This window comes from Musa acuminata, unplaced genomic scaffold (genome assembly GCF_036884655.1).
Source record: "Musa acuminata AAA Group cultivar baxijiao unplaced genomic scaffold, Cavendish_Baxijiao_AAA HiC_scaffold_882, whole genome shotgun sequence".
NCBI lineage: Eukaryota > Viridiplantae > Streptophyta > Magnoliopsida > Zingiberales > Musaceae > Musa > Musa acuminata.
This window is the reverse complement of record NW_027021104.1, coordinates 1-22,272: the sequence shown is the minus strand read 5'-3', so window position 1 is coordinate 22,272 and position 22,272 is coordinate 1. Positions and strand designations below refer to the sequence as shown.

The 22,272-nt window shown below is 36.2% G+C and overlaps 2 protein-coding genes and 4 non-coding genes across 6 annotated transcripts; all 6 read left to right on the top strand.

Moving 5' to 3' along the window:
* The first annotated feature begins 26 nt into the window (after positions 1-26).
* Positions 27-1,573, top strand: LOC135664758 (uncharacterized zinc finger CCHC domain-containing protein At4g19190-like). Its single transcript, XM_065177048.1, has 2 exons — positions 27-743; positions 827-1,573. The coding sequence occupies exons 1-2, from the start codon at positions 662-664 to the stop codon at positions 1,348-1,350; spliced, it is 606 nt and encodes a 201-aa protein (XP_065033120.1). The 5' UTR covers positions 27-661; the 3' UTR covers positions 1,351-1,573.
* A 465-nt stretch (positions 1,574-2,038) lies between these two features.
* Positions 2,039-2,119, top strand: TRNAL-AAG (transfer RNA leucine (anticodon AAG)). Its single transcript has one exon. It is a non-coding gene; the product is annotated as a tRNA-Leu (tRNA).
* Positions 2,120-2,357: 238 nt separating this feature from the next.
* Positions 2,358-2,438, top strand: TRNAL-AAG (transfer RNA leucine (anticodon AAG)). The gene has a single exon. It is a non-coding gene; the product is annotated as a tRNA-Leu (tRNA).
* A 238-nt stretch (positions 2,439-2,676) lies between these two features.
* Positions 2,677-2,758, top strand: TRNAL-AAG (transfer RNA leucine (anticodon AAG)). Its single transcript has one exon. It is a non-coding gene; the product is annotated as a tRNA-Leu (tRNA).
* Positions 2,759-2,838: 80 nt separating this feature from the next.
* Positions 2,839-2,919, top strand: TRNAL-AAG (transfer RNA leucine (anticodon AAG)). Its single transcript has one exon. It is a non-coding gene; the product is annotated as a tRNA-Leu (tRNA).
* A 953-nt stretch (positions 2,920-3,872) lies between these two features.
* LOC135664757 (uncharacterized) lies at positions 3,873-4,868 on the top strand. Its single transcript, XM_065177047.1, has one exon. The coding sequence runs from the start codon at positions 4,172-4,174 to the stop codon at positions 4,766-4,768; it is 597 nt and encodes a 198-aa protein (XP_065033119.1). The 5' UTR covers positions 3,873-4,171; the 3' UTR covers positions 4,769-4,868.
* The last annotated feature ends 17,404 nt before the right edge of the window (positions 4,869-22,272 follow it).

The following is a 22,272-nucleotide window of genomic DNA, read 5'->3' as shown; positions in this document are numbered from 1 at the left end:
GCAAGTCATATAACTATAAGTAGGGAAAACAAAATATTCTGAAGAAAGCTAATATATACCAGTGGTTCTGTTATAATGTATAATTATAATTGTCAACTGGCTCAACCTTTTGTTCTAGGCTAGGTATCTTGATTGACTGTGTAATATCTATATACCTTAAGAAATTAGACCTATGTGGCTGGCTGATTATCATACTTACATATATGTAGGGCCATGCCTTGACTTCCAGTAAAAGTCGGTGACTATTCACCGTCAATTGTGTTGTCATTTTAGACTGAAGTTGACTCTTCAGTTATATATAGCTTGCATTTGCCTGGATAAGTAGAACTGGAGATTATAAGAGGCCTTCTTGCCAAGTTGTCCAGGATGATGCAATCTTATGTGGTTGGCCTTGAATATGCAGTTATATTGTGTTCTAGTGGGGAGTGGAGAAGTTTACACCAATGGTGTCTACGCTATTGAGACAATTACGGATTATTGTTGTCTCATATGAAACCAAAGTGTAGCACAATGCATCATGTGATATAGCTGTTGTGATTCAGAATATTCACTCTAGCTTACATCATGTTCTGGTATTTGATTTCTGGTTCTTTTTGTGTTATTTAAGTATTATGTGCTATATCTGCAGCCCTTGAAGTGGGAACTGAAACAGAAACCAGGTATGAGCCCTCCTAGGGGTGGTTTCAGACCGGATGATCCTAACCAGCAGATAGTGGCAGAAGACATATTTGATGAATATGGAGGTATAATTTGTTGTACAAGTTACTATGATCTCTTTTCCATATATAATCTCAACTTTATGTACTGTCTTTGACTTGGTTTTCAGGATTTCTGGGTGGAGGCAAGATTCCTCCGCTTCTCTCCAACTTCTCTGCAGGCAAATCTAAGAAGCATTCAAAGCGGAAAAGCAAGCACAAGCACCATTCATTGAGATCTCATAGCGAACATGAGAAACGTCGTGATGGTGATCAGTCATCATCATCCTTGGACTCCTATGAATCTGAAAGTGATAAAGAAATTAGGCAGCAATCCAAGAGCAGGTATAAGAAGAAACATCGGACACACACATCGATATCGACTGATTCAGAATTCAAAGTTGATAAGGAAAGGAGGAGGGATTCAGAGAGCAAGCATAAGAAACAACGTTGTCGTGAATCTTCATCATCTGCTGATACTGAAACGGACAGGCAAAGGAGGAAGAAGTCAGCAAGCAAGTATAATAAGGGAAGTCATTTAGATCCTAATGCGTCCGACAGTCATGACTCGGATCATTATCATCGTCGAAGAAAACATCGACATCATCATCATCGTCATCGTGATCGATATGATTCCAAATCTGAATCGGATTGAGTAACTGTACCATTTCAATAAACTGGGTGCGGCATCATTGAATGTTCTGCCTGAAAGCAGGTCTGAGAAGTATCGATTCAAATCACTGTTTGTTTCATGTCGAGGTGTTGTGATCTCAGGCACCGAGTTGCACCAGCGTAAAAGACATTAAAATTTCTTAATATGTACCGATCATTTTCGTTTTTATTTTTAACAAAGGAAGTAAAATATTAATAATTTACAATGAACAGTAGGTGTGCCTTAGATCCGAAAAGTAAGGCACGCGGTTAATGTCTCTGTTGGGGTTTATGCCATTATACACATAATTGATACAACTTAGGTTTGAGTTCGTCTATTTTTTTCAAAAAAATATATATTTGATGTTCATTTAGTATAATGAAATTTTCTTTGTAATTTTATTGAGATGCCATAAATAGCATTAACTGAAATTACACACATATGATATAATTAACTTGAGAACTTGATTCAAAATTAATTAACACATTTGTATGTTGTTATGTTAACAGCTTCAAAAATGTGTTTAAATAAAAAGGAAAGACGCTAACAATCACAGTTAAGATGGCTGAGTTGGTCTAAGGCGTAGGTTCTGGTCCGAAAGGGCGTGGGTTCAAATCCCACTATCAACAAGATATTTTATCCAACTTACTTTAAATGTATATAAAACATAAGATTCATTATTGAAATATCAGTTGAGATGGCCGAGTTGGTCTAAGGCGCCAGATTAAGGTTCTGGTCCGAAAGGGCGTGGGTTCAAATCCCACTCTCAACAAAATGTTTTATGTTTTATCTATCTACAATTACCAACTTACTTTAAATGTATATAAAAGATAAGATTCACCATTGAAACATCAGTTAACGTTGCCGAGTTGGTCTAAGGCGCCAGATTAAGGTTCTGGTTCGAAACGGCGTGGGTTCAAATTCCACTCTCAACAAGATGTTTTATCTATCTACAATTACCAACTTACTTTAAATGTATATAAAACATAAGATTCACCATTGAAATATCAGTTGAGATGGCCGAGTTGGTCTAAGGCGCCAGATTAAGGTTCTGGTCCGAAAGGGCGTGGGTTCAAATCCCACTCTCAACAAAATGTTTTATGTTTTATCTATCTACAATTACCAACTTACTTTAAATGTATATAAAAGATAAGATTCACCATTGAAACATCAGTTAACGTTGCCGAGTTGGTCTAAAACGCCAGATTAAGGTTCTGGTTCAAAACGGCGTGGGTTCAAATTCCACTCTCAACAAGATGTTTTATCTATCTACAATTACCAACTTACTTTAAATGTATATAAAACATAAGATTCACCATTGAAATATCAGTTGAGATGGCCGAGTTGGTCTAAGGCGCCAGATTAAGGTTCTGGTCCGAAAGGGCGTGGGTTCAAATCCCCACTCTCAACAAAATGTTTTGTTTTATCTATCTACAATTACCCACTTACTTTAAATGTATATAAAAGATAAGATTCACCATTGAAACATCAGTTGAGATGGCCGAGTTGGTCTAAGGCGCCAGATTAAGGTTCTGGTCCGAAAGGGCGTGGGTTCAAATCCCACTCTCAACAAAATGTTTTTTGTTTTATCTATCTACAATTACCCACTTAGTTTAAATGTATATAAAATATAAGATTCACCATTGAAACATTAATTGAGATGGCCGAGTTGGTCTAAGGCGCCAGATTAAGGTTCTGGTCCGAAAGGGCGTGGGTTCAAATTTTACTCTCAATAAGATGTTTTATGTTTTATCTATTTACAATTACCAACTTACTTTAAGTGTATATAGAATATAAGATTCACCCTTAAAACATCAGTTGAGATTGCCGAGTTGGTCTAAGGCGTTGTTCTGGTCCGAAACGTTGTGGGTTCAAATCTCACTACATTGTTTTTTTGTTTTTTTTAAGACGATCCCAAGTTAAATTGAAGCCATTTGCAGCTGTTAAATCAAGAGGACGAGCGATTATTAGAAGTTCATTAAATCTTTTTTAAGACGATCCTAAGTTAAATCGAAGCCATTTGCAGCTGTTAGCTCAAGAGGACGAGCGATTATTAGAAGTTCATTAAATCTTTTTTAAGACGATCCCAAGTTAAATCGAAGCCATTTGCAGCTGTTAGCTCAAGAGGACGAGCGATTATTAGAAGTTCATTAAATCTTTTTTAAGACGATCCCAAGTTAAATCGAAGCCATTTGCAGCTGTTAGCTCAAGAGGACGAGCGATTATTAGAAGTTCATTAAATCTTTTTTAAGACGATCCTAAGTTAAATCGAAGCCATTTGCAGCTGTTAGCTCAAGAGGACGAGCGATTATTAGAAGTTCATTAAATCTTTTTTAAGACGATCCCAAGTTAAATCGAAGCCATTTGCAGCTGTTAGCTCAAGAGGACGAGCGATTATTAGAAGTTCATTAAATAAGCGTTGCGTTCATTTCCAATATTTTCTGAGAATGGCAAATCCCTTCTTTGACCTCGTTTTAGAAGGCCTACCTACAAATATGCCTTTGTAAATGGCTCCACAGCAGCAACAGCCATGACGTTTAGCTGCGTCCAAAACATTGGACTACATAGTGTAAATGGAGGGCAAGAGTGTCGAGAAAGGAAGACATGAAGCCAAAAAGGTTGCATACAGTTGAATTGTAGCCAGTGGTGGAGTCTCAAAAGGCAACAGGATAAGTTAGCTATCACAAGGCAAGAATGGTATTTTTCTTTGTTTGGAATAATACTAAAGAAAAGGAGTTACCAAATCTTGCACGATCCCATAAGAAACGCTATAGTGCAGCAGCAGCAGCAACACTCGCCCGCATGGTGTTTGTCAAAATTCCCGATGCCAAAGCTCATAACGCGGCAGGGGCGGCGCACCAATCCCCTAATCTGGATGCTGGCTATCGTGTATGCCATCCTAGCAACGGCCGTCATCATCACCGGCATCGTCGTCTTCGTCATCTACATGGTCTACAAGCCCAAGATTCCCTACATCAAGGTGGCCTACGCGCAGCTCAACCATCTCGACTACGACCCGTCAGGGCTGCTTAAGATTCATATGGCCCTCGATGTGGTGGCGGAGAACGACAACAAGGCCAGTGCCGGCTTCTCCGACCTCAGCTTCCTTCTCCGGTTCCACGGCATCGATGTCGCGGAGCTACGGGCCGACCCGCTCGATGTCGCCAAGAACAGCTCCTCCGAACTCAACTATCGCTTCCAGTCGTCGCCGATCCCGCTGGACAAGAAGGCCATGGAGGCCATGAAGGTGGCGCTGAGGCGGGGCGTCGTGCCATTCGACCTCGATGGGCACGCGAGTACCCGGTGGAGGGCCGGCCTCCTTCTCTCCGTGAGGTTTAGGACTCACCTCTCATGTCCGCTCAATTTCTCCGTGCGGAACGGGAGCGCGATCGACTTGGATTGCAACTCCATGTCCCGTTGATCTCCAAGCATCCACAACATTTCATCTCCTATTAGAGGATCTCTATGTTGTTAATGCAACAACGGCACTTAACAAATAAATTTATCATATAAAAATTTTATATCAAGATTAAATTCATAGATCGAAAATTTTATACTAAGATTCAATCAAGCATCGCAGATAAAAAATAAATACGTATATTTTTTAAATATAATAACTAATAGGGTATCTCATATAACTCATTGTGATTTTGTCAAATAAATATTAAGATGATTAATACTAGTTATAAGTATCCTATAAACTAATACGTGAGTGATAATATATATGATATACTGTTTAATTTTTTTGTTATTATTATTATATTTTCTCTTTTTATATTAGATGATGAATATATTATAATGTCTTTGGATCTATACAATGAGAATTGGATCATGATGAGATTATGATAATAAGATCAATTCGCCTTTAAACACAAACCCTAAATATTCTCGGTCATAGATTAAAATATCGAAATAATTGAACAGACTGATATGTTATATACCCATCTATATCATGGAGGTGGCTGGTCTCTTGTGTGGGGACACCGGAGATATAGTATAGGTGCTCATTGGAGAATAAGTTTACTGAATAAATGATCCATTTTCAGAATATTGAATGGTTAATGGCACCTCATTGTCAGATAGCGATTATGTAGTCTCAATTATATATTTGGTCCTTAGACTTGAAATAGTAAGGATGCATTGTTTCAGATCTAGCACAGACGATCATTGGGAATGATAGTCAACCTTACGAATGCAATTGGGTATCAATAGAGGATCATATACTCTCAGTATCATGAAAGGAATATTTCAAATGCTTTCACTCAAGCAAATTCATCGCTAGGGTCGATTGGATCATGATGAATCCGATAAGCGTAAGATTCGGATTGAAAATGATGGAGTTTTATAAGAGAATTCAATTAGAGTAAGACTCATATGAGCTTGATAGTACCATGGTATATGATCTCTAAGATATTATGTGGATGAGGGACTATAGATACACGACAATTGAGGGAAATATGTCCAATGAATTAGATCCCCCTATACCATTTGGGATAATAGGTTAGTGGCATAATACGTCTATAGTTGATAAGTTAAGTGAATTATTCTCGACTTGAGTGAATTATTATAAGAATAATAATTCACTAATTAGAAAGAGTTATGACAACTGCAACTCACGACCAGCTCGGTATTGGGCCTAGAGGGTCACATACATTAGTGAACAATGCGACGATTAAAAGATTTGATATGAAATATCTAATAAGCCCATGTTTTATTAGATCCATTGGGTGAGACCTAATAGGGCTTAGAATGATTATTGGATGAGGATTCAATATCTATTAAGCTAGGATCCATAAGGGTAAGCAAGAGTGCTCTATATGTTGAGAAATCTGAGGCGACATCACATGTGCAATTGAAGAACAGAAAACAAAATCCCAGAATTTTACACAGAAAATAAAGTTTCATCGTCATATAAAGATTAGTGTGCAAAAACCCACAAAACCGAAAAATGATGCATACAAGGGAGATTGTATTACCTAGGAAGATCGTATATCTTTAAAAACCTATAGATATGCGAGAGAGGATGAAGAATGTCAATTATCCTCCTCTCTAGCGGTTATCTATATGGTAGGGGCTATGAAGACGCTCTTCAAATCGCTGTACAATCTTTTTCGCTGCGCGCACTACGCAATAAAAAATGGGCTACCTCTTCTACTAGTCATAGGTGCCCTACAAACTAATCACGTGAGTGATGACACATATGACTTAATACAGTCTTTTTGTTTATTATATTTTGGTATTTATTACTTTATATTGCTTATTATTATTATTATTATATATATATATATATATATATTATGATGTTCTTAGATCTATGTAATGAGAATTGAATCGTGATGAGATCACGATAATGAGACCGATTCGTCTTTAAACACAGATCCTAAATAATTTCGATCATTAGTTACTTAAGAGGAACATCGAGATAACCGGATAGACTAGTGTGTTGTATACCCGTCCATATGATAGATACAACTGGTCTCATAGATGTTCATGTGGGGACACTATGAATATAATACATGTGCTCATTGGGGAATGAGTTTACTGATTGATCCGCTTATGAAATAATGAATGGTTGATGATGCCTTATTGTTAGACAACGATTTTATAGTCTCATTGGTGTATCTGATCCTTAGACTTGAGACAAAAAATGTTCGGTATGAGTGCTTCACTCTTTGATACCGGACTTATAGGTTTGGATGTCCCAAATCTAACACAACCGGTCATCGGGAGTGGTAGTCAACCTTACGAGGGCTATTGAGTATCGATAGAGGATCATCCACTCTCGGTGTCATGAGAGGAATGCCCCATATATTTTTGCTCAGACAAATCTCTAGCCAGAGTCATTCGTATTGAGAGAGAAAGAGTTCTCAAGGAGAATCCGATTAGAGCGAGACTCGAGTAGAAATCGTATGGGTCTGACAGCACTATGCTTGGTATATGGTCTTTGGAATTTAGATGGATGAGAGACTAAAGGTACACGATAACTGAGGATAGACCGGTCTAATGGATTGGATTCTCCTATATCGTCTAGGGACTGTTGCGTAGTAGCCTAGTACGTCCGTAGTCGATGAGTTGAGTGAATTATTATGGAGATAATAATTCACTGAGCTAGAAGAAGTTCTGATATGTATGACTCACGGCCAGCTTGATATTGGGCTTGGAGGATCACACACATATGGTAGGCATTGCGATGAGTAGAGGTTCGGATATGAGATATCCGCCGAAGCCCTTATCTTATTGGATATTCAATAAACCCCTGAATTATTGGATCATATGGATGAGATCTAATAAGAGCCCATGAGAAATTATTGGATAGAGATCCACTAATCTAAGAGGCTTAGGTAGTTAGATGGAGATCCAATACCCAATAGGGGAGGATCCATTAGGATTAAGTTGACAGTTGGAACCTCCCCGGAACACTTCTGATAAGACCCGGGTTTCCTCATTTGAGCAATCTCCCCGTAGGTATCGTAATATAACGAAATCGACTCCCAGATCTATGATGATCTTCTTCATACTAACTCCCTTTTTGTTGTCACTGTTGTAGCAATGTATTCCGCTTCTATGGTCGAGTCAATAGCAGTGTCTTGCGGAACTCTTTCAACACACTACTCCTCCATTCAAGATGAATACATACCCTGAATTAGACTTGTTATCATCGACATCAGACTTGAAACTCGAGTTTGTGTAGCATTCAACCCTGATGCTACTACCTCTATATACCAATAAAAGATCCTTAGTCATTCTCAAGTACTTAAGGATACACTTTACTGCTTTCCAATACTCCAAGCCTAGATCCGCTTGATACATGCTTGTGACACTCAGAGCATGCACTATATCAGGCCTGGTACATAGTATGACACACAAGATAGACCCTATTACTGATGCATAGGGTATCCTATCGATGTTCTTCCTTTCTTCAGGAGTCTTTGGTGACATACTCTTAGAAAGCGATATCCCATGTCTCATCAGTATGAGACCTCTCTTGGAATTTTTTATACTAAATATTTTGACAATGGTGTCTATGTACCTGGATTGGGATAAGCCAAGCATCCTCTTGGATCCGCCTCTATAGATCTGGATTGGGACAAGCCAAGCATCGTTCTTAACGAAGTCATAAGATCTGATTGCCTCATCAAATCTTATGTTCCAACTTCGAGAAGCTTGCTTTAGTCCATAAATGGATCTAAGCAACCTGCACACCTTATCTAGGCAGTCCTTGGACATGAATCCCTCATGTTGTATCATATACACATCCTCCTCGAGGTTGCCATTGAGGAATGTGATTTTCACGTTCATTTGCTAGATGTCATAATTATAGTGTGCTGTAATAGGCAATAGAATTCGGATGGATTTTAGCATGGCTATGGGTGAGAAGGTTTCGTCATAGTCAACACCTTGCCTTTGACGATACCCCTTAGCCACTAGTCTTGTTTTATAGGTATCTCTATCTTTCCATCTGCTTCGATCTTTTTCTTAAAGATCCACTTGTAACCGATGGGTATAATACCCTCGGGTACATCAACTAAGTTTCAAACCTTATTGTAGTATATGGAATCCATCTTAGAATTCATGGCTTTTTGCCACTTCCTGAAGTCTATACTCATAATAGTCTCCTTATAGGTTTGAGGATCAATATTCTCAACATCCTCTCCTCCAATATGTCATATATATCTCTCAGGACGATGGGATACTCTGTCGGACCTATGTAAAGTTAGAACTTATGTGTTAGATACCTGAAAAGACTCGGGCTATAGAGTAGTGCTTGAGCTAGGTTCTCCAACCTCGCTCAACTCTATCATGCTCCCGCTGTCTCCGCCAAGAATGTATTCCTTCTCAAGGAGCGTCATTCTCTTAGCTACAAAGATCTTTTGGTCCTTGAGATGATAGAAATAATACCCACAAGTTTCCTTGGGGTATCCCATAAACTTGTACCACTCCGTCCTTGATTCTAACTTATCGGGGTTGCGTCTTTTAACGTAGACAAGGTAGTCCTAAATCTTAACAACCTTAAGATTGGACTTCTTCCCTTTCCATATCTCATATGGTGTAGACACTACCGACTTAGTTGGAACTCTATTTAGAATGTAAGCTGTAGTCTCTAGGGCATATCCCCAGAATGAGATGGGTAGGTCAGCGAAACTCATTATGGACCGTACCATGTCTAACAACGTACAATTCCTCCTTTCAGATATACCATCGAGCTAAGGTGTATAAGGAGGTATCCATTAGGATAGAATCTCATGGTCCTTGAGGAACTGAGTAAACTTTGTACTTAAATACTCATCTCCACGATTTGATCGAAGAGTCTTGATACTCTTTCCAGTCTGGTTCTCCACTTCATTCTTATACTCTCTGAATTTCTCAAAGGCCTCGGACTTATACTTCATTAAGTATACATATCCATATCTTGAGAAATCATAAGTAAAGGTAATGAAGTAGGAGTAACCACCAATAACATGAGTTGACATGGGTCCACATGCATCACTATGTATGAGTTCTAGTAGTTCAGTGGCTCTTTCTCCAGTTCCACTAAATGGAGAGTTGGTCAGTTTTCCACGAAGACAAGGCTCGCAGGTTGTATATGACTCATAGTCGAATGGATCTAGATATTCATTATTTAGAAACTTTTGAATCATTCCCTCATGGAAGTGACCCAGCCTACAATGTCACAGGTATGTACTGTTCACCTCATCTTGTTTCCTCTTATACACACTTACATTCATAATATGTAGAGTAGTGTCTAGCATAAATAGACCATTATGCAATGTTCCTCTCGTGATGATCTCATCACCTAATAGTATCGAACAATCATTGTTCTTAAAAATTAATTTATATCCACTAACTGTCAAACATGAAATGGAAATAATGTTTTTGATACTAGAAGGAACAAAATAGCATGCATCCAATACAATAACAACTCCACCAGGCAGATGTAAGGCAACCTCGCCAATAGCTACTATAGTAACTTTTGCTCCATTGCCCATCTTGATATCTATCTCGCCTCTCACCAGTCTCCTAGGCCTTATTAGAACCTGCAACAAATTGTAAATATGATAAGCACTACCGGTATCTAATACTCATGTGTTATCATAAGAGTGGCAAATGGAGACTGATCATGAATGTACCTGAAGCTTCTCCAAGCTTCTATTTTGCCCTCTCTACAAGGTACTGGCTTCTCTTTCTTGATAGTGCTCCCTGCCTCCCTTAACATATTGAGGAGCTCCAGGAGAGTCATCTCAAGCTTGTTCATATTAAAATTCATTATGAACTATGAAAATGAATCTTGTATTGACTAAAGCACAAGATCCACACACAAGTTATCCTTTAGGATCATTCCTAGGCTTATGAGTTTGTCTATCCACTCAATCATCTTTAGGACATGGTTTTGAACTGGTGTTCCCCAAGTCATCTTAACACGGAAGAGGCTCTTAAATATCTCATATCGTTGAGTCCTTCCCTGTTCATCAAACAATTTGCAGACATGTAGGAAAATGGATATAACAGCCATCTTTTCATGTTGTCTTTATAACTCAAGAGTCATGGAGCCCAACATGTAACACTGAGCAAGAGTGGAGTCATCAATGTACTTCACGTAGCGAGCAATCTCATTATCGCTTGTCCCTTCCTTGGGCATAGACATCATTGTATCAAGGATGTACGTGATTTTCTCCACTATGAGAATAATTCTCAAGTTGCGGAGCCAATCCATATAATTTGGACCAGTGAGGCGGTTGACATCAAGTATGCCACGTAAGGGATTTGAAAGCGATATTTTTTGAAAATAAAGATACAGTAAAAATAAATAATATGCAGATTTTGTAAAAATAAACAATCAAGATATGAACTTCTATCTTAATATGGTTCCACTATTTTACTGGCAAGTCATGTGACACTCTCAGCACGTGAAACGAAAGTCTCTGACAGACTTCTAGTGGGGATCAGGATCCAATCAGTATCTTGGTGCAACCTCGAGGGACTCAACAAATCACACTAAGCCCGAAAGGTATGCAACTCTTGCCGATCACAACTCATTGTGATTCTCGTCCCGTTCGGCCTCTGAATCACCATGGTCTCGAGGGACTCGACCAACCATGATGTTCGATTATGTCAACACCATCGTTACAAGATGAGTATGATTCAATGATATACCCTCGAGTGACTCGACCAAGTATATTATGCCCTCAGGTCACTGGTGACATCTCTATGTCATAAGCAGGATAGCGAATCGCAATATAGGTAAGCCTCGAGGGACTCAACTAACTCAAGCTACACCGAGAATCGGTCCCTTCCTATAATGATGGAAGGTCACGTGGGTTAATTTAATTACCTCACATTTACCGACTTAATATTGTCTAGAGAGGGGTTTCTTTAATTTGGTCTCATAATATGACATATCACATACATACATATTTAATATATATCTATATCGCATGCAAATATATATATATATATATATATATATAGTAGGTGTATAAACAATCACACATCACATGAGCAATTACACCATATGATTATGAACCACAGCCTAATGTGATCAAGCCCGAGCCAGTGGGCCTAATCACTCACATCAAGTTCTATGTATGCAGCGGTACATCTCAATGCCCTGTGATCATCCATCTCGTCCTCATCGGTTCTGTTGGCATCTCGACGCATCTCCATGCATCGCGATCATCCGTCTCGTGGGTTCCGTTATCGCTTCCACGCTCCTACTACGCCTCGTGTGATTACAACTTAATCATAGACACTCAAGTTCGATAATAAACGAGAAATAAAATAGAGACTCGTAGATTCTGATAATAATAATCACAAGTACACATATCACACGGTACATGATCATCCGTCCACATATCATACATCACATTATAAATCATTATCGTGTAGGACTACTAGATAATAATAAAAATAACAATCAATCAAACTTTTTAATTAATTTTTTTTTTTTGAAATTAGGGACATGTAGGGAATTTTTTGAATTCTGAGAGATATTTTTATAATTTGGGCAAAGGACAGAACCTGAAATTTCTCAAATTCACAAGAGCAAAATTATCTTTTTGCTCCGACCCTAATTTCCTCTCTTCCCCTTCTTGTTGTGGCCGCCACCGGTAGGAGCGCCGCTCTTGCAGGTGGGTGCCCTTGTGGGCGGCTCTGCTCGCAGAAGTAGCGCCAATAGGCGTTGCTGCCCCTACGGGTGGCTCTGCTCGCGGGCGTAGCACCAGCAGGCACCGCTGCCCTGCGACACCTCTGCCCGCAAGTGCAACGCCCGCCGACGCCAATGCCCATGGGCGTAATGCCCGTAGGCACCGCTGCTCCATTGGGCTGGCACCCCTATGGGCCCTACCGCCCCTGCGGGTAGTTTTCCCCAAGGCGCAGCACCCGAAGGCGCTATTCCTTACCGAGGCAACGCCCACAAGCGCTGCCCCTTGCCGACCATAGGACTGTTGCAAGCAAGCCGCCAGCTAGCTACTACAGGTGCAGCGCCTGCGCGTGCGCCGGCGTTGTCCTGCCTACCTGCGACTACACGCATGCAAGCTACCATCTGCGAGGGCAACTATTGCTACCCTTTCTTGCTTTTGCGTCAATGATTTTAACGTCAAAAGTTTATCTAAAACACAACACACGTATTTCAAAACCAATATTTTGCACGAACAACTTGGCTTTGAAACTAATGTTGGGAAATCTTGGGGCGACATCACATGCGCAGTGGAAGAACAGAAAATAAAATCCATAATTTCCAAAGATATGTTCATCGTCATATGAAGATTAGTGTACAAAATCCGCGAAATAGATAACCACGTGTGAGATATATTGTGTTATCTAGAGAGATCGTATATCCCTGAACCCCTACAGATCTCTAGGAGAGGGTGAAGGAGGTCAAGCGCCCTCCTCTCTAGCGGTGATCCACACAATAGAGCTGCAATGATGCTCCTCAAAACTATAGGCTTGTTCTGAGGTGGAGAAGGGGAGGAGAATAGGAGAAGACAACCAAAATAACTCTAGTCTATGAACCACTAGTTCCCTCCTATTTATAGAGGTCACTTGTGAACTTAACCTTAATGGATTCTACCCTATTGAGTATTGGATCTCCATCTAACTACCTAATCCTTTTAGATTAGTGGATCTCTATCCTATAACCTCTCATAGGTTCTTATTGGATCTCATTCATAGGATCCAATAATTCATGGGCTTATTGGATATCCAATAAGATAGGGGCTCCAGCGGATATCTTATATCTGAACCTCTACTCATCGCAATACCTACTATATATGTGTGACCCTCTAAGCCCAATATTGAGCTGGCCGTGAGTTATACCTGTCAGAACTCCTTCTAGCTCAATGAATTATTATCTCCATAATAATTCACTCAACTCATCGACTGCGGACGTACTAGGCCACTACGCCGTAGTCCCTAAACAATACAGGGGAATCCAATCCATTGGACCTGTCTGTCCTCAGTTACCATGTACCTATAGTCCCTTATTCATCTAATATCTCAGAGACCGTATACTAGGCATGGTGCTGTCAGACCCGTACGGTTTCTACTCGAGTCTCGTTCTAATCAGATTCTCACGAAAAACTCTTTCTCTCTCAATCTGAATAACCCTGTCCAGGGATTTGTTTAAGTAAGAACACATGAGACATTTCTATCAACACTCAATAGCTCTCGTAAGGTTGACTATCACTCCCAATGATCGGTTGTACTAGATCTGGGACATCCAAACCTATAAGTCCGATATCAAAGAGTGGAGCACTCATACAGGACATCCTTGGTGTCTCAAGTCTAAGGACCAAATACACCACTAGGACTATGGAATCACTATTTGATAATAAGGCATTATCAACCATTCAGCATTCCGTAAGAGGATCAATCAGTGAACTCATTCCCCAATGAGCACCTGTATCGTATCCCTAGTGTCCCCACATGAGCAGCTATGAGACAAGCTGCATCTATCATATGGACGGGTATACAACACACCAGTCTGTCTGGTTATCTCGATGTCCCTCTCGAGTAACCTATGACCAGGCTTATTTAGGATCTGTGTTTAAAGGTGAATCGGTCTCATTATCATGATCTAATCACGATCCAATTCTCATTACACATATCTAACGACATCATAATATATATATATATATATATATATATATATATATATATATATATATATATATATATATATATATATATATATATATATATATATATATATATATATATATATATATATATATGTGTGTGTGTGTGTGTGTGTGTGTGTGTGTATGATAAATGTCAAAATATAATAAGCAAAAAGACTACGTGTCAAGTCACACGTGTCATCACTCATGGCTTGTAGGGCACATATGACTAGTAGATATCTCATATCCGAACCTCTACTCATCACAATACCTACCATATGTATATGACTCTCTAGGCCTAATATCAAGCTGGCTGTTAGTCATACCTATCAGAACTCCTTTTGGCTTAGTGAATTATTATCTCATATTCACTCGACCATCGGTTACAAACGTAATATGCCACTATGTCGCAGTCCCCAAATAATACAGGAGAATCCAATTCATTAGATATGTCTATCCTCAATTGTCATATATCTATAGTCTCTCATCTATCTAATACCCTAGATATCGTATACCGGGCATGGTGTTGTCAAGCCCATACAGTTTCTACTCGAGTCTCGCTCTAATCGAATTCTCCTGGAGAAATCTTTCTCTCTTAATTTGAATGATCCTGGCCAAGGATTTGTTTAAACAAAAACACATGAGATATTCGTCTCATGATATAGAGATCAGATGATCCTCTATCGACACTCAATAACCCTCATAAAGTTAGCTGCTAATCCCAATGATCGACTATGCTAGATATGAAACTTCCAAGCCTATAAGTCCAATATCAAAGAGTGGAGTATTCATATAGGACATCCTTGATATCCCAAGAGACCAGATACACCATTAGAATGACAGAATCACTGTCTAATAATAAGGCATCATCAACCATCCAGCATTTCGTGAGCGGATCAATCAGTAAACTCATTCTTCAATTAGCACCCGCACTATATCCCTAATGTACCCACAAGAGAAGTTATCAGACCAGTCATCTTTATCATATGGATGAGTATATAGTACATCAATCTGTCAGGTCATCTTGATGTCCCTATCGAGTAACCTATGACCAAGATTATTTAGGGTTTGTGTTTAAAGGCAGATCGGTCTCATTATCGTGATCTCATCACGACCCGATTCTTATTACACAAATCCATAAACATCACAATATATTCATGCAACAAGCAATATAAAATAATAAAAAATTAAATAATATAATAAGTAAAAAAGAGTGTGTGTTATGTCATACGTGTTATCATTCATATGATTGACTTGTAGGGCACCTATGACTAGCAATATATATATATGAGTTTGAGCTTAAAGGATCACAGGCTAAACCCCTATTGCCACCACCTCCTCCTTGCTCATTCCTCCAGCCAACTACCTCCTCTTTGGTGTGAGAGGACAACAAGAGGGATCGATCCCTCCTTGGTTGGTGCACAAACGTGAGGAAAGAACGTGTTGCATAAGTTGGTGAGTCATCGTCGTCTCCATTGTGTGGATCATCGCTAAAGAGCAGTTTATGAGAGCTCATTTATTAACGGACCGGATCTACAGATTAGGAGATATATGATCCTCCTATGTGAGAATGTCTCAACCACTTTATGTAGTTACACAGTTTTATCGTTTTCATGTTTTTACACTCTTGATCTTTGCACGATGACTCGATAAATCTATTTTGGGAAACAAGTTTCATCTTTTATTTTTCATTGCACATGTGATGCTCTTTGCGATTTCCCAACAATTAAAAGAGTCCCGCCATCAAGATTATCTCTTAATGTTTCTTAATACAAGTGTTTGATGACCTTAATCAGAATCTAATTAGAATCTCAATATATCTAACCAATTAATCAGGATAATAAAATCTAATATTCTTCTTATTGACACATTAATTGATAAGATATAAAAGGTTTAAGATCAAAATAATAAAATAAATTATAATAAAAAATAATTTTATCTAATTAATTTTAAAATTTTAAAAAATATTTATATACATATGTATTTTAAAAATAAATTAATAAGTTAAATAAATATATAATAATAATATATTAAGTTTGACTTATCAATACAAGGCATAATGGTTATATGTCATCAATTGCATACTTCTTTTTATCTATTATAACACTATTAGTCATTCTTAATGTAATCTAAATAACACATAATTTGTATTATTAAGATAATCCTATTTTCACATTCATTTATAAGATATACATATATAATTATAAATAAGATAATAAAAAATAAATAATTTTAATTATGTAAATAAGAATATTAATTATAATATTTACTCAAACATGCATCATCGTATCTTTTATAGATTGCTTACGAACTCAATCAAAAAATTATATTTTTTCAAATACTTTAGACTATAGGGTCTAAGTAAATGGATCAACTATCAATACAATGAGACTTAAATTCTTAATTGATACTAGTTATATCTGAACTCATTTCTCAAACCATCAAGTATTTTATGCTAATATGTTTAATATTATTATAATATTTATCATTTTTATAGAAGAAAACTATTGTAATATAATACAAAATACCTTCAACAACTTGGCAATTGAGTCTAACCACACCAAATCATAAGATGAAACTCTATAGTCATAAAACTTGATTAGTGACCTCAAAGTGTGCCATGAAATTATCTTCTACTATTGATAATACAATTTGCATTATGCTATTTTTGTAAATTGCCCCTCTAGCTAATGTAAATATAAATTATAAAGTAGACTTCCTATTATCATAATAATTTACAAAATTAACAAATGAAAATATCATCATTTCAAGTTAATCTAATTATATATATATATATATATATATATATATATATATATATATATGAGCATATAGTCTATTGTAAATATCTCATTTCAATCTTTTGTAATTTTTTAATAATTTATTTCTGTGTAATTCTAATATCTACCTATTGTGCCAACTGTGAAACTAATATTTTGGTCTAGTATATGCTTGAGTATATAATAGACTTTCAATTATCCAAAATTTTATTTTATTTTATTTGATTCTTTTCCAATTTAATTTTAGAAAATATTAGCTTTGATTGAATTTTACACTTTTATCATTTGCTAGATAAAACTATATACTAAATATTTTTAAGATTTAATTAATATTTTTTTTGAGGTAGTCTAGATAATTATTGAGATATATCCCTAAATATCTCTTTGTTAATAACATAAGTTATCTCAATCATATTGATCATCTTAAAATTATTGGTGAGAATTCTATTGGTTCCATGTAATAGACTAAGATCACTATTGACAAGTAAAATTTCATATATATATATATATATATATATATATATATATATATATATATATATATATATATATATATATATATATATATATATATATATATATATAACAAGAAATTAGCTTCACTAACCTTTAGATATAAACACTAATTAAAATATTTTTTAATATAAAAGAAGTAATTATATAATATAATTATATATATCATTTAGATTATTCTATTTAGAAAATTTATTTTCATATTCATCTAACGTAACTTGGAGGTACTAATGTCATGACAATTTTTAATGATTCATTAGAAAAACTAAAAAAAATCTTATTATGATTGATGTCTTCTTTATAAGTAAGATTCTTAACCATAAGTCTAACTTTATATCATTCAATATTATTCTTTGAGTTATTTTTAATTTTAGATACTAATTTTCTTTATAATTATTAGGTAATTTGATGAGTTTCCAAATATTACAAATACTATTATGGTTCATTGATTTTAACTATTCTTTTATCATATCGTACCACTATTCAGACTCACTATTTTTAATAATATATAAGAATAATAAGAGATCTCTTTGAATCCCATATTATAGTATAATTCTTTTAGATAATCCCATAATTATAAAAAATGGTTAGTCTACTTTCTCTTTGAGATTTTTTCAAAATTGTATGTTATGGTTGTTTTATAAGTTCATCAATAGTGATATCAATGTCACGTAAGATTTTATCAATATTATTTTGTTGTTCATTCAATGATTTGAGAAAAAATAATTTCTCAAATAAAAAATGATAAGGAAGTGTAAACATATATCTCATCAATATTAAAATTTGAGATTATCACTCCCATTGATTCATTATATTTTAATAATCTAGCAAAAGAATCAAGATTTTAATTAGATTTATTATATTTACTATAAAATTTACCACCTGTATTGAATTTGATAATTTAAACTTATATATCTAATTGTTTCTCGACTTACTATGTACACCTAAAGGTGTTAACAGTTTAAGAACTTATATGAATTAGATATATATAATCATATCTCAATAGGTTACTTATAAATATGATCAAATATCATTTTTTACTAAAAAAAAAATGGAGTGGTTTGTAAATGTAAGCATATGTAATTTCAAGAATTTTATGAAATTACATTTTATGTTAATATTTGATTGCAAGGTCAAGATTTATGAAACTACATTTTTTATGCTTACATTATATGTAAGCATATAAACTCAAGATTCACATTAATTCTATATAAATTATTATACAAAATTTCATACCAACTTTAAGTAAATCATAAATATACTGACTTTGTCACCACTAAAACAAAAATAATATCCTAATAATTTTAGATAAAAAAATTAAATTTTTAGAATTATCGAAACATAACGTGTATCTATAAGATCCATCAGATGAACCGTCTCTAGGTGTAGATGATAAGTATTCGCTATTACCATTTTTATTTTAAGATGATTTCCTATAATAATAATTTTTTTATGCTCTTTTATTTTTTGAGTTAAAATAATTTCCTTGACTTTTATTAGTAATATAAGCTAAATAGTTAGGATCAATCCAAAGGGACTATTATAATGTTTGATTTAAAATATATAAATGTCATTTCCTTTAGAATCAAATTTTATAGTCCTCTTCATATTCTTGTTTTAGAAGTAGCACTTTAGTGTGAATATTTTTCTATGAGTATATATAGCATTTATAAACTTAGGTAATTTATTTGATAAATTTTGATTTAACCTTTTATTATTATTCACTTCTCGAATAATATCCAAAATATTATGAGTATTTTCTATTTTAATTTTAATTCTTCCTAAACATATATACTAATTAATTAATTTAAATATTTTTTTACTTGTCTCTCTCTCTCTCTCTCTCTCTCTCTCTCTCTCTCTCTCTCTTTCTCTTTCTCTCGCTCTCTCTTCCACCAATGGAATCATTCTGCTTGACTTGGCTGCCCTGCCCCGACTCTTGAGGTTGTCAGCCTGCAGCAGCTGCATGCACTTTGCATGGTTTTATATTCCATGCTTAGCTTCCTCCCTTCGCCTAACGTTGCGGCTGTGGAGAGCTGAGGCAGTTAGCAGACTGAAACCACTCTCATTAATATACGGCACAGTGATAACCAAACCGTGACTTACTCTCATTAATACTCAAGCTGGAGCGTGCTTTGACAGCCTGTCACACGTCTCGCTGCATCAGGTGATGCACCACGTGTCACGATCTCTTTCGCCCGTTCTAGCTATAAGTAGTGCCCGAAGGGATGGCGTCTTATACCCGCATCAGCCCGCGTTCGGCCTTATACTCCCAGGAGTCGTCCTTCGCCTTCGGAGGAAGAGGAAGAGGCGATCAGGGTTTTGTAGTCATGGCCGCCTCTGGTTCGCTTGGTGCAGGTCGGGAACGCTTCGATCCGGCGGCGGGACGAGCCGGATCCCGCCTTGCACCAACTGAATCGGAGGCGGAGACGCGACCATCTCGACCTCCCGCCAGCCCGTCCCGTTTCTTGCATCCCAAGGTCCGATTCGTTCTTCTCTCTTTAGATTTTTTTGGGCAGTTTTCCTTCTCCGAGATGTAGCTTCTACCTATTCCGGGAAAATTTATTGCATAAATGGAGAAAGCTTTAACCCTTTGCTTTCTTAAGTTATCTGATCTGATTCAGATCTTAGGTTGGTGACTGGGTTTTGGGGGTTCGCTTCTATTTACTTGTTTCGCTTCAATTGGTTGTAGAAGGTGTTAGATATCCAGTTTGCTTTTTTTTGTCTGATTTTGATTGAGTTGTTTCGAGCTATATTTACAGATTCATAGCCTTGTCCAGAAAAATCTGGATCGAGTGGGGTTCTTCATTGTCAGAATCCATTTTAGGCAGTAGATATATGTTCCTAAGGTTCATCCCAATTTGTGGTACATTCTTGTGAATACAATTGCAGTACATGCAATTAAATGTTTAATATAGATCATGCGTCATCGGTTTTTAGATAGAACTACGTTGATAAAAGATTTAATATGGTTTCAGAGTAAAAGAATGTGTCTTCAAATCTTCTTCAGGTCAAGCTTATTAAAATATGCATGTCTGACCAAAATTCATATGTTGGATTGAGCCATCTGTCATCTACACCACATGTGAGGAAAGTTGTAAGAATAGGATTGATGACCGCATCGTAAGAGAAAGTCTAGTAAGACCCGAGAGAGGATTCATCGACGTAATGCTCCTCGTGGTTCATTATCGCTTCGCTTATAATACTAGGCGAGTTCATGAAAAGGAAAGAGAGATTACTTTTGTTAGCCTATTTTGCATGTCTCTCCCTCTCACTCGGTCATGTTAATGTGCATTGATGAACTTCCTCTTCGAAAATGAGTTAAGCAATATTTCTATTTAACTTTGGTTTTTATGAGCTAGTTGATAAAATGAAATGTAATGACAAAGCTCAATTGAATTAAATGAATACAATGTCTATTTATATATATAAATGTTAGAAGAGAAGATTTTCTTCAATTGACCAGTGAGATTTTTTTGTGCAGTTGAAAAAATCTTATATGTTATTATACTCAAGATTGAGCTCCTATTAAGGATGTCGATTTTAAAGTGATGCAACAAAATTAGTTTGCGAACGAGAGGCTTTGTGAGTGAGTCTACTAGTTGATCAGCCATATCTAGTTTCTTAAGCATATTCGTGACCCAATTGAGTTCTACAGCAACGACGATGATGACAATATTTAGTTTCAGTTGTAGACAATGTGATTGTCTTTTATTTTTTAGAACTCCAATTAATTAAATTAACTCTAATGAAGATAATATATCTCGATGTTGATGTTCTATCATCAATGTTTTATGCCCAATTAGCATCAACAAAGACATAGAGTTGAAGTGAGGTATCTTTGCAAAGAAAGAGACCATGATTTATCTTTGATAATAAATTTTGAATATACTTTCTTTGTGATAGGAAGAGACTTAAAGATGTAAATATTGCTTCTACTCTTAAAAAATAGCTCTTCCTAAATTTTTGAGGGATAATCGATCGATCAATTGTTTTAGGAATGCTTGAATCTTCAAATGATCATTGTTTGTGATAATAATCATATATCAAAAAATATATTGTGTTTTTATTTTGTTATCGTAGGAATAACGAGGTATCAGATTTTGAGTTAATGAAACTTAGAGTTGATGAAGCTAGTTGATGTTTGATGAAGTCCATAAATAGCTTTATGTAGTTTACAAATATGCTTCAGTTAGAGTCTCATATAAAAATATATTATTAAAATCTAATTGTCATAGGTGTTAGTCTTTTAAGATGACCAAACTCAGGATAAGTCAGATTATTATGAGTTTAACGAGACTGAATGTCTCTGTGAAGTCAACATCAGGTCGTTGATGAAACCCTTTAGCTACTAGATATGCTTTATATCTGACAACGGATCCGTTTGGGCTTTGCTTAATTCGAAAGACATATTTACACATGATAATGTTTTTTAGGTAATGAAAGGGTACTAGGATCAATGTAGAGTTATCAAGGAGGGTATCATATTCTTCACATATGGTTTTATATCAGTGAGG

What these genes read in the sequence shown, in the direction of transcription:
- LOC135664758 (XM_065177048.1), top strand. Translation starts at nt 662, where the DNA reads ATGAGCCCTCCTAGGGGTGGTTTCAGACCGGATGATCCTAACCAGCAG. An exon ending in CATATTTGATGAATATGGAG is followed by an intron (nt 744 to 826) that starts GTATAATTTGTT and finishes CTTGGTTTTCAG; the next exon opens with GATTTCTGGGTGGAGGCAAG.
- LOC135664757 (XM_065177047.1), top strand. Translation starts at nt 4,172, where the DNA reads ATGCCAAAGCTCATAACGCGGCAGGGGCGGCGCACCAATCCCCTAATC.